General features: G+C 36.8%; 1 protein-coding gene across 4 annotated transcripts in view; it reads right to left on the bottom strand.

Moving 5' to 3' along the window:
• LOC126162305 (pleckstrin homology-like domain family B member 1) overlaps nucleotides 1-12,268 on the bottom strand; it is a 1,095,423-nt gene that overhangs the window by 253,139 nt on the left and 830,016 nt on the right. For all 4 annotated transcript variants that reach the window (XM_049918725.1, XM_049918724.1, XM_049918726.1 and 1 more), the window contains 8 exons: nucleotides 10,992-11,143; nucleotides 7,738-7,869; nucleotides 7,397-7,654; nucleotides 5,908-6,367; nucleotides 5,713-5,832; nucleotides 4,696-4,895; nucleotides 2,264-2,363; nucleotides 311-535 (listed from right to left, as the gene is read on the bottom strand). In XM_049918725.1, the coding sequence (XP_049774682.1) occupies nucleotides 311-535; nucleotides 2,264-2,363; nucleotides 4,696-4,895; nucleotides 5,713-5,832; nucleotides 5,908-6,367; nucleotides 7,397-7,654; nucleotides 7,738-7,869; nucleotides 10,992-11,143 (1,647 nt within the window). The remainder of the gene's footprint in view (nucleotides 1-310; nucleotides 536-2,263; nucleotides 2,364-4,695; nucleotides 4,896-5,712; nucleotides 5,833-5,907; nucleotides 6,368-7,396; nucleotides 7,655-7,737; nucleotides 7,870-10,991; nucleotides 11,144-12,268) is intronic.

Below are 12,268 nucleotides of genomic sequence, written 5' to 3'. Positions count from 1 at the left end.
TGTAAAACATGGCATACAACACAACTAACTCAATTTAGGGCTGTTGTTTACTCATGAGAAGGCCATTTACTGCAATTTTGTAGTAGTAGTAGTAGTAGTAGTAGTAGTAGTAGTAGTAGTATTTGTTGTTGTAGTAGTAGTAATTGTTGTCATAATCAGCAGCATCACATCATCATACTGTACTGGACTTTTTAGTTTTACTTGTGACAATAAAATGAGTAAGCATTCATCTTCATACAGAATCTTAACATACACATTGATTTATATAGTTTGTTACATGATACCCCATAAACATGTCAGTAATACGCACTTCATCAAGCAGTCTTAGGTGCTGAAGAAGTTGCTGTTCCAGCTGGTCTCCTTCATCTTGTGCTGCTCGGTCTGCCTCTAGCCGCTGCTGGTCAAGCTCCCTCATGCGGCAACGCCTTGCCTCTATACGTGTATACACTTCTGTCAGTTCTCGCTGCAACTCTTCTCTTCTTGCCAGACAGCTTGCTTCTTCCTCTAAGTGATGGAACTCCATATCTTCAAACATCTTTAAAAATACAACCAAACTAACAGAAAGTACATTGGGACAGTTGTAATAGAATAAAGAAAATACAAAAAAGCACATTTTTCAGGAAGAATGAAAGTTTATGACTTTGCATATAAGTACAGTAACACACTCATACAAATAACAAATGTGTTTATCCTGTTTTACAACTGGTAATACTGGTAATTTATTGGCACCAAGCAGCTGGGAGCTTATTTTTATGTCACATAAATTTTGCTACCTTGATGCGTTCATATGAATCTGAGAGCAGTTTAATGGGATGTGACTAACTCCTCTAAAAACTGGATAATATATGTCGATCAAACATTCTCTCTTTAAAATCATTAATAATTGTTTTCTTTTCAGCATAATTATCTATTTCTGGTAGAGCTAAGCCAAAGGATCTTAACCATTTGGCTTAAAAAACTGATTTCCTACTGATAATTTCTTAATAACACATTATTGGCAGTATCATTTTGTTTCTGGTATTTCAATTTTACAATTTTTGTTCCTTTTAATGAGTACTCAGATGACAAATTACTCAACAAATATCCAAAATAATGCCTAACACCAGACCAGTCTGACATTTTCAGTGGTCTACCACTGCACTTACTTGTTTAGTTCTATATTAAAACTGATACAGTTTGGGGATTAAGACACTGGATATGCATTTAAGAAAACTATGGTTCAAATCCACACCCATAAATGTTTTATGCAAATACCAAGATGGTTCCTTTCAAAAGGACACACCTGACTTCTTACCCTGCTCTTCCCTAATCTAAGCTGCCAATCCACTTACAATGACCTCTTCATCAATGAGACATAAAACCCCTTATCATATCTCATTTTCATTCCCCAAGGCAGTTACTTAACTGCAATTAATGAGTCCTGAAAATGTGGCACTATCGAGAGGGAAGATCATTGTGTTTGGCATATGGCTGTGGCATTGTACTGCAGCTGAAGCAGCGATTTGAGCAGCAGATGGCACCACAGTGACACAACAAATTGTTACAGATCTGTTATTTCAAGGACAGCTCTGAGCCAGACACCCTGTAGTGTGCATTCCACTAAACCCAAACCAACCAAGAGAACATTGGATGGGTGGAGATCTTTTGTGTTTTCTGATGACAGCTGGTTCTGCCTCAGTGCTGGTGATGGCCTTGTGTTGGTTAGGAGGAAGCCAGTTGAGGGCCTGCAACCAACCTGTCTGCGTGCTAGACACACTGAACCTACACTTGGAATTATGGTCTGGGGTGTGATTTCATGTGACAGCAGGAGCAGTCTCCCTATTATCCCACACATCCTGCTGCAAATTCGTATGTCAGTCTTGTGATTAAATCTGTTGTTCTGCCATTCATGAATGGGGAGTTTCCAACAGGACAAAGCCTACCCACATACTGCTGTTGAAACCCAACATGCTCTACCGAGTGTCAACATGTTGCCTTGCCATACTAGATTACCAGATCTGGTCATTACACAAGTTATTAATGTACCAACATTTCACATTTCCAGTGGCTTATCTCAAATGTACGTTAACTTGTTATCTCATGATGTTAGGTTACCTAGACGAATGTATTTCCGAAATTTCCTCACTCTATGTTAAATGTTTTTTGTGTTGTGATTTTTTTTCTGTCGATGTATATGTTCAGTACACCCAAACATAATTAAAAGTGTAAAAAAATATCGTTACATTTGACATAAAACAGTGTGACTAATTTTTCTCTACATTACCTTCCTCTCAGAATCAAGGAGATCATGTTGTTGTTTCAATTTCTCCGATAATTCCTTATGGCGCTCAATGTCCGTGCAAACAGTAGCTTCATCATTTAGCCTGCAACAGAAACAACTTGCTAGCTTGTTTTATTGTGAAGTGCTTAGAGATAAAATCAAATGTATTTATAGATTAAGACATGAATATGAGCACATCCTAACAAAACGAAATTCTGCAGTAAAATTTCATTATTCATACAATTATGAAGGACTGAAAATCTGAGAAGAGCTTAGTATCATAAATTTATTTATAATACCACTTATGGTGGGAAAATGAAAATTTCATTTTCATATTTCAAGCCAATATCATTACATACATTCACTGACAAACTTAACAACTTTCTGTTATAGCTGAACTTTACATTCATGGAAACCATTCAGCAAATACAGTGGAAAGGTGGGCAAATATCATCTGGGAAGTAAGTGTACTCTTATGGAAAGATACTCATTAAAAATGACCCCTGATCCTGTCTCCCACGTTTTGCGCTTCTTGAAGTTTTCGTGGCCGATCAAATATTCCATCCTTTTCCAGTTGTTCATCTGGGATATTATTAATTCTTGTTCGAAAATTTCAGCTGACAACCTTTCATCCATTCTGAAAGTGAGTTGCTTGCATGTTTAGTCCACAGTATTGTGTAAAGTGATTGAAGATTTTGCAAGCGATTCACCTTGGGAATGGCTGAAAGTTTGTCAGCCAAAATAGCAGAACAAAAATTAATAATATCCTGGATTCACACCCAAAAATGATGGAGAAAGATGTTATAATTGCATAATGACCAGATGATCTATAAGCACACAGCAAGAGGGAGCTCGGGGCTGTGGGGAAGTGAAACTGGTGAATCAACAGAAAGCAGATGACAGTGACCATCATTGACAACTTTCTGGTCAGTGTTATTATTGACTGTGCTAGGGAGTACTGAAAGTGGTAGCTGAGAGGTGTAGGTTGGTTCTCCAACCTCATGTCCTCCCTTCTTTTAAAATGCCAGTGAGGTGCCTTTGACATATACCAACTTGATCCATGACACTAAGCAAGCACTGTTGCCACAGGACATTAGTGAACAGATGCTGCCCATGTAGCATCATAGGGAGCAACAATTACGGGAGAAAACAGCAGTCATTAATGGGGTTATTGTGGCAACACTGCTTCACTCGTTTAGCTGCCAGAACAGTTTTGCAATAGTTTACCGAGTTCTGCTCAGCACACGCAGGCTGAAGGCTTCTGACTTATGATGGAATTAAATTTTGAAATGCTATGTGGAACTGAATCTTATTTATTGCCATGTTAGATGCATTAAACATGATGCCACCTATATAACTACAGATTCCACTATGTAATTTACCTTCTTTGTTCTTTCATCTAAACAATTAAGTGTTGTTTTATAGTTTGTATTTGTAGATTTTCTGACAATCGCTTGAAAATGAACACACAGCCAAACCTGCACAGTAGTGAATTCAAAATAAAGAAATATTTTCATCCAATCAATGACAGCTCAGATAGCAGTAAAGAACAGTGACATATTATTCATAATGGTTCATAACTCACTTGTCTGAAGTTGTTCACAGGAGTGAGGGAGAAGGGCAACACAGGTAGAGTGTGCACAAAATAACTTGGCCTGCGCCTGCAGAACTGGGTCAGTAGATAGGACATCAGTAGTTGGGGGAGGGGAACTTTGCGTAGAGCCATAGTGCAACAGGGGAGGTGCAGTACAACAGCTGCAGCCTACACATGAACGTGTATTTCGCATAACTTGTAAGTTGTTGCCATTGAGTCTACAAACAATCATATTAACAGATTATGTCAGTATGACCAATAATTTGACAAATACAGGCGTTTCTTGGAGCATTATCAGGATACTGTAGGTGTCATGCTGTCTTCAGAATATTGCTTAACTCCTTGGTAACTTGATTGGGAAAGAAGCACATTTCTTAATACTGAGCAATCACAAAATTTGGAGAATAGATTTTCTTTATGAAAAATTTAGGTATATTTTAAAGTGACAAAATACAAGGTTCCTAACCATTCCTTCCCATTATGGTTTGCAGAAGAATGTCATTAGTACCATATCATCATATTTATGACGCTGAAGGTTTTATATGAATGCACCTACTGATGTAGAATTTATCTCTAGTATGTAACATATGCAAGTATTATCCAGGAAAAGTACACATTAGTGAAGTGCTATGGTACATTAACATTACACACACACACACACACACACACACACACACACACACACACACACACACACACACGTTTCTGACATAAACATTATGAAAGAAGAATTTATTATAGGAATGTGTGCACTTACTATTTAGATATCATCTCCAGCAAAAGTGGAAAAACTTACAACCACAATAAATTAAGGACAATTTTGGAAGATTTCTTATCTTACCTTCGAACTTCTCTGTCTATTTCATCAAGCCTTCTCTGGCACTCAGCTTGCCTCTTTAATTCTTCTTCTTGAGTTCTCTCCATAATATGGTCTAGCTCCATCATCCGCGATTCCACTGCTACCAGTCGGTCTTCCTCCTGTAACAGCTTCTCAGTTTGTGACTGCTGCTCTCCATCAAGAAGGGCCCGCTCAAGTTCCAGCTGCAAGGAAAAGGTCCATCTTCAGTGTGATGTAAATGACAGATTTTATTGAAAGATAAACTAATAGAATTGGGTAGTGTAAAATGTAAAACTGTGGTATTTTCAGAGTGGATATATTATCATCAGTGAAACTGTGTCTGTTTTTTACCTCTTTCACCTTAGCAGCCTTATTGCACTATGAAATTATGTTGATTTTTACATGTTTGCTCTTGATATTCTTTAGACGGAAAAAAAGGACTGTAATTCATACCTATGGATTATTGCACTGTTCCTTGCTACAACAATCCCAAATTTAAGAACTATGGTCTTGAACTGTAAATGATGTTAAGAAGTCTTCAACTTATAAGATCATCATTTGTCATATGATGTTGACCAATAAGCCAAAAACCTTATTAAGAACCTAAATAAAAATGAGTTGAATAGATACAGTTTTTTATTCTAGATACTATGAATTATCTAACATAACAAAAATGAGAAAAAAATGCTTTTACACATTGAAATTGTTCCTAATCTCAAAAGATTGCAGAGTCCAACTATAAAATCTGAACAGTAAATGGTTACTACTGACTAATTTTTGAAAAGTAATGCTACACACTACAAATATATGTTGTCACAAAATAAATAACAAAAAATGTCACATTAGCCACACAATATGTATTCACAGTTGCAACACTGAAGATACTTTTGAAAAAAATGTAAATAAAACTATCACACAAATTGGAAGTTTGCTTATGTTACTTTCTACAACCATTATTAATCCATTAAGTGGTAAAGACAACAGCTAAATGTAAAGTCACTAAAACCAATTATTCAGTACCTCCCTCAGAAGTTCCTCTTCTTGCTGCTCAATTTCTGTTATTTTTCGTTTTATACCAGACATGCTTGCTAGAAGCTTGCTTCTTTCCTTCCGAAGTGCATCCCCTTCATCTTTTGTTGTCTGAAATGAATGAATTTCTCAGTAGTTAGAATTCACAATGAAAATAAAAAAAACTTCACAATAAGATATACTCACTCTTCTTTGCTGCTGAATTTGAGATTCTTTTTCTGTCCTGTCAGCTTCATTGTTTCTCTGATTAAACTGTGTAAATGCATGGCTTGAACTTCTATCAGTTATTGGTATATCAGTCTTATTATCTAAACTCATATTTTTCTCCATCTCACTTACATTGTCCCTAGCTTCTCCATTTTGGTTTGAAAAGCTGGGCTGTTCTTTATGTACAGGCATATCAACAGAATCAGCTGGTGATGAATCAGAACAACCATTTTCAAGAGGAAGAATAAATTTGTCCCTCTCAAATGGTTTCTGGCCTTCCCCAATATTGCTAGAAGTTATTTTACTATTTGCTTCTGCTTGGTTTGCAGTTTGAGGTGCAGTGCCATTTTGGTAGTTCTGTATTTGAGATAGTGAACTTACAAAATCATAGTCATTGGACAATGCTAACCGATTTTCTGCTGTATCTTCCATTTCTCGACTGAAAGAAATCAAATAACTATCATAAACAGAAAACTACAACACAGAAATACTCAATTTAATATATAAAGTGATTTGCTGAGATGACTGAATAAAATTAACTTCTGTCTTTCTTTACATAAAAATTCCAAAACAGAAAAATATCCTACAATTTCAAAGTACATTGCGAAAATGTCACATGAATCAAAGTCATTAATATGTACGAATACACAAGAAAAATTATTTTGTAATTCACAAAAGGAAGGAGTAAAATATCATGTATGAAAGCATTTGACATGCTGACATCAGACATTAATATCTAATCACCTAATGTGAATAGAAACAGTGAGCCGTTAATAAAACATGTGTACTTAAGTATGTGGGTTTCATAATAAATCATGTTGACAGAGAGTAAAAAAACAATTATAGCAGACAAAAATAAGATGAACAAAATTAGCTGGATGGTATACAGATACTGTATTGTGTAAGGTAGCCTACAATACCTAACATTAAGAAACAGAAAGTGACTGAGAACATGAAAAATTGGAGATGCCATGGAGCTGAAATACTTATAAAGATGTTAAATAAAATAAAATAAAATAAATAAAATAAAATGGAAATCAAGTACCAACCATTAATATTAACTACTAAAGCATCAAGAGAAATAATGAAGTGAAGAACATAATGGATTGATGGAGTGTCAATTTGTTGACTCTTTTCTGATTACTGTTTGGTGAGAATGGTTATGCTACATTCTTATGATCTATATTCCCTCATACTGCTATTTGTGAATCCATAATGTAACAAAGAAATTTTGTTGCTGATTATCAGTCCAACAAGGTTAATAGAAGGTGACCAGAAATTAGCCTTTAAAAGATGACAGAATATCTTAATCTCGCATAGTTTCAGTTCTCAGTGTATTTCTACTAATATTATACTCAGCCCATAAACATTTGTATGTACTAGATCAAAATTACACTGCCCTGTTAATACAAAGTAAGATGTGTGCTTAGTAATAGCAATAAGAATGCAGATATGAGATATGTCATACCTTATATTGTGATCTTTAGTTGTAGCAATGGTTTTTATCCTGGTTCGAGGGCTCTGAGGATATACAACAGACCCAGGTGAAGGAATAACAACATTTTCATATGGGCTAAAGGTATTTCCATTGGCTGGAGTAGTCCTCTTATTAGGCATACAGCTCGTAACAGGTGTGCTGGTTGATGTACACATTTGTGGATCGTTGGCAACATAATTAGGATTTGAATTATTGTACGGTGATGAAGGGCTGTTCACAGATGAGAATCTGCAAAAGTTTTTTCAGCTACATGACAATTCTTTAAAAGTTATGGTAGTGCAATAGTATTGTTCAGAAATGTATTTTCATACCCAGTTATGATATTGTTTGTGACATCAAATGTAAATACATCCGGTCCATAATCATCGGGCATCGTTCCATTTGGTGGATTTCCGGGAGATGTCAGTCTCTTGTCTCTTGGCAAAGAACCATTTGTTTTTATTCTGTGTCGTGTAAAAATATTGTCAGTGAATTTATATAGCAATATTATAATAAAAAATTAAATCAACTCATTTTTTAACATTACATGTTTTTAATTGTTTTTATCATAAAATGCACAACTTTGTCAACATTTCTGCACACTGGGTGCATGCTCCTTCACATTAAAACAAGTAATTGTTTCGAAGATCAGTTTCTTACAGGTGTGTTTCTATGCATATAAATTTTTGAGGTTTTTAAAACAAAAGATCATTTCTTATGGATCCCTTTGTCAGTTTTAACTTTAATATTTGTTCAGAATGGAACAACACAATAGTTTTTTCAAGGTAATAGCCAATGATAAAGACATTCATTAAAGATGGTGCATTAGTTCGGTTATGCAAAGATAAGGAAGGCAACTGGCTATGTCATTGTCAAAGAAACAGATATTTTTCTGAGGTGGTTTGTGGAAATAATGGAAAACCTAAATTTGAATGGTGGGACAGGGATCTCCTGCCACTCAGAGATCAAAATTCAGTATTTTTCCACTAGGCCACCATGCTTAGTGTAACAATATACTATCAAAGTTTACGTTGGGATGGTAAAAGCTGCTAGAAAAAACTGCTGTTCTTTACCTCCTATAGAAACAATGCATAGTTAATAATTACTTATGAAGTGCATGATACACATGCACGTGGCTTCCAGTGTTTCTTCAGTGAATAGTTATCAGTGAACAACATAGAAGTATTCTCTTATTTCCTGTCCGTCTGTTTCTCTGTATGAAACTGGTAATATATGGATCTTGGGATTAAGTCCAGTCACCTATACTGTACACTGATCAGCCAGAAAACTATGCCCACCAGCCTACTATCGATATAAACCTGTCCAGGTGATAGCAGCATCACCTGGCAAGTCAGACACATGCTGATTGCCTGTAGTATCAGTGAGCATGCTGTCCATGTGTAGAATGCAGAAGGCTCTCAATGCAATCTGAGTTTGAATGAGGCCAGGTTGTGATGTCCTGGATGCTTGGCATGAGCATTTCAGAACCTGCAAGATTCATCGGGTGTTCAAGGAGCGCCTTCAACATGTGATGAAACCAAGGTGAAAGCACATCCAGATATTATGAAGTTGGGCAGCCACCCCTCATTACAGGTGTCAGGCACTGTAGGCTGGGCAGACTGGTAGAACAGCACAGGTGGCAAACTATGGTGGAACTAACATCAGGATTTATTGCTGGGCAGAGTACAAGTGTGTCCAAACACATGGTGCACTGAACACTCCTAATGATGGCCTCCGCAGCCGACTACCCACGCATGTGTCAAAGTTGACATCACAACAATGGCTACTACAGCTGAAATGTGCACATGATCATCAGCACGGGACACTGGTGTAGTGGCAGAGCGTTACATGGTCTGATGAATTCTGATACCTCCTTCATCATGACAATGGGAGGGCATGAATCCTTCATCTTCCAGGGGAACAGCTTCTTGACACCTGTACACACAGGGTTATGTGGTAACCGTGATAGCATTACGGAGATGTTTAACAAACTCAAGTGGCAGACTCTGCAAGAGAGGCGCTCTGCATCATGGTGTAGCTTGCTCCCCAGGTTTCGAGAGGGTGCATTTCTGGATGAGGTATGGAATATATTGCTTCCCCCTAGTTACACCTCCCGAGGAGATCACGAATGTAAAATTAGAGAGATTAGAGCGTTCATGGAGGCTTTCAGACAGTCGTTCTTCCCGCGAACCATACGCGACTGGAACAGGAAAGGGAGGTAATGAAAGTGGCACTTAAAGTGCCCTCCGCCACACACCGTTGGGTGGCTTGCGGAGTATAAATGTAGATGTAGATGTAGATGTAGATGTAGATGTACTGCAGGACAGAGACAAGCTGGGGATGGCTCCATTATGCTCTGGAGAACATTCATGTGGGCATCCATGGGTCTAGTGGAGCTTGTGCAACGTATCATGACAGACAAGGGATACTGTACACTGTTTGCCTACAGCCCTTCATGATGATCATTTTTCCCCGACAGAAGTAGCATTTTTCATTGAGATAGTACACCATGTCACAAGGCCAGGAGTGTGTTGGAGTGATTCAAGGAACACAGTAATGAGTTACAATTAAAATGCTGGCTCCCCAACTCACCATATCTGAACCCATCACATCTAGTATGTGATTGAATGCAGCATTAGAGCTCATCTCCCCCCTCCCCACCCAGAATTTATGGGAATTAGGTGACTAGTATGTGCAGATGTGGTGCCAACTCCCTCCAACAACATACCAAGGTCTCATTGCTTCCATGCCTAAAGCACTATCACTGTTATCCTTGCCAGAGGTGGACACATCTGCTATTTGGCCATAATGTTCTGGCAGCTCATTGTAAACCATTTGTAAAATAAAAATCATTCAAAACAACTTTTTCCCTTCATTTGTGTGTATTTCCTTCTTAGAAATGAAGGACATTTATCGACAATTTGCACTGTAAGGTAATTTCATAAGGAGATGAGTTCTATATGAAAGTTTAAAACAGGAAAGCAAATAGTACCAACTTAATCTTTCCAAAAATTGCTGGCAAGTGTTCCACTTAGCGTCACACGCTCAGGCCTATGTCAAAACACAACTAAAATACAAACTGTTTATCATAATAATGTTTTTACGAGTCACTCATATACAAATTATAGTTAATGTAGCAGTTTGTGTAACACAAAGTGAATTGACACTATTTTTCTAATCACATTATATAAAATTACCTTTGAATTTGGTTTACTCCTAACACAGTTATAGCATATGACGTGTTTTACTGTAACATTGTAATGACAACTATAGTAGTCTTCACAATTTTCTCTATTATGTTGTCAATAACGTATTATGATCAGTCATTTCTTTGTCTTCTTGTTAATAGCTGGTATAAAATATTTGAGAAAGTTCTGCACTACTTTGAGGCAGCCTTAGTTAGTCACTTAAGAATCATTCATTAGTGAAGAAGTATTCTGATAATAACAATTAAAAAATGCAGCACAAAGATATAATGAAATTTTATAATTTGAGGTTTTTGGACTTACTACCCTACATAAACCTAAAAAGTATGATTAATTATTATTGTGTGTTTTATACAAAGAAGAGACATTATTTTCAATACCGATTTTGTTGTAGTGTTGGTGTTGTAGGGAGCTTTGCTTGCCGCTCAGACTGTGCTTGTCGTTCATATTCAGCACACATGTTCAGAATTTCTTCCAGACGAGCACGCTCAGCTTTTTCTACTTCTTGTTCTCTCAGCCGCTCTTCTTGTGCCTAAGGAAAAAAATAATACTTCTATGAATCATGCAGTAATTTTCATTGATCTTATATCTGAAAAGTGGAAGCTACCAAACATAGAAAAACAATAGCAACAAAATTACAAAGATCATTTCATTGGTTCGTCTTCAAAAATGTAATCAAAACAGTCCATGCAAAAAACACATTACCAGAGCCAGTAATGAAAAATTAACACACTGTGCAGTAGGTGGACAACTTATATTGAGGGAACTGTAACAGGACATTCATTTCCCTCATAAGAGCAAGCATGTAATGTTTGTACTAAACATTAAATTGTAGTTTATCCCAAATCATTTCTGTGTATTTTAGCTTTAGCTCTGTTAGAAAACTTTTTGCGAAATCCTATCAAGAAGCAATACTTTGCAGAGGATTGATAGTAGTGGAAGCAGTGAGTGGCCCATAAAAAAGGCTGCATTCTGCTCTGTCAGACTGGAAGGCCTGAATTTTAAAACAATTTCATGTTGTGGCTGGCAGCTCATAAAATCAGGAGCTGACCAACAGCCCTCATGAATGTAGGGGGAAAATTTTGTGCCCTCCAAGGGGGAGGTGCCTGCAGCTCGTGGTGTAGTAGTTAGCATCTCTGCTGTTAGACAGCAGGATCCAAGGTTCAGTTCCCAGCCAAGTGTATGTTTTCTTCACTCAGAGACTGGGTGTGTGTGTTGTACTAATCATTCCATATCATCATCATCATCATCATCATCATCAACAACAACAACATCATCATCACAAGGATGCACAAATCATCAAAGTGGTGTCAGATAGAAAGACTTGCACCAGGTGGTAAATTTTTTGGAACTTTGTTCCAGGAAAAGCAGTGATCTGTAATATTAGAATCCATTTTTATACACACAGTTGTGATCACATTTAATTTGTTTATTTTTATTTTTAGATGACCAGTTTTGATCTTATAAGAGATCATCATACCTAAGAATGAAAATAAACAACTTAAATGTGATTGGTCCTATATGCATTAAAGTTTGTTAGGTGTCTCCAGACCAATAATACCATATTATCATTTTATGAGAGGCAGAGGTTATGTTTCAAACTAATTAACATGTTGGAAGTCAAAAGTTAATAATCTTTCATGATAAGCAAGGTTGC

This window comes from Schistocerca cancellata, chromosome 2, assembly GCF_023864275.1.
Source record: "Schistocerca cancellata isolate TAMUIC-IGC-003103 chromosome 2, iqSchCanc2.1, whole genome shotgun sequence".
NCBI lineage: Eukaryota > Metazoa > Arthropoda > Insecta > Orthoptera > Acrididae > Schistocerca > Schistocerca cancellata.
Note: the sequence above shows the minus strand (reverse complement) of the source record. Positions and strands in the feature narration are given on the sequence as shown.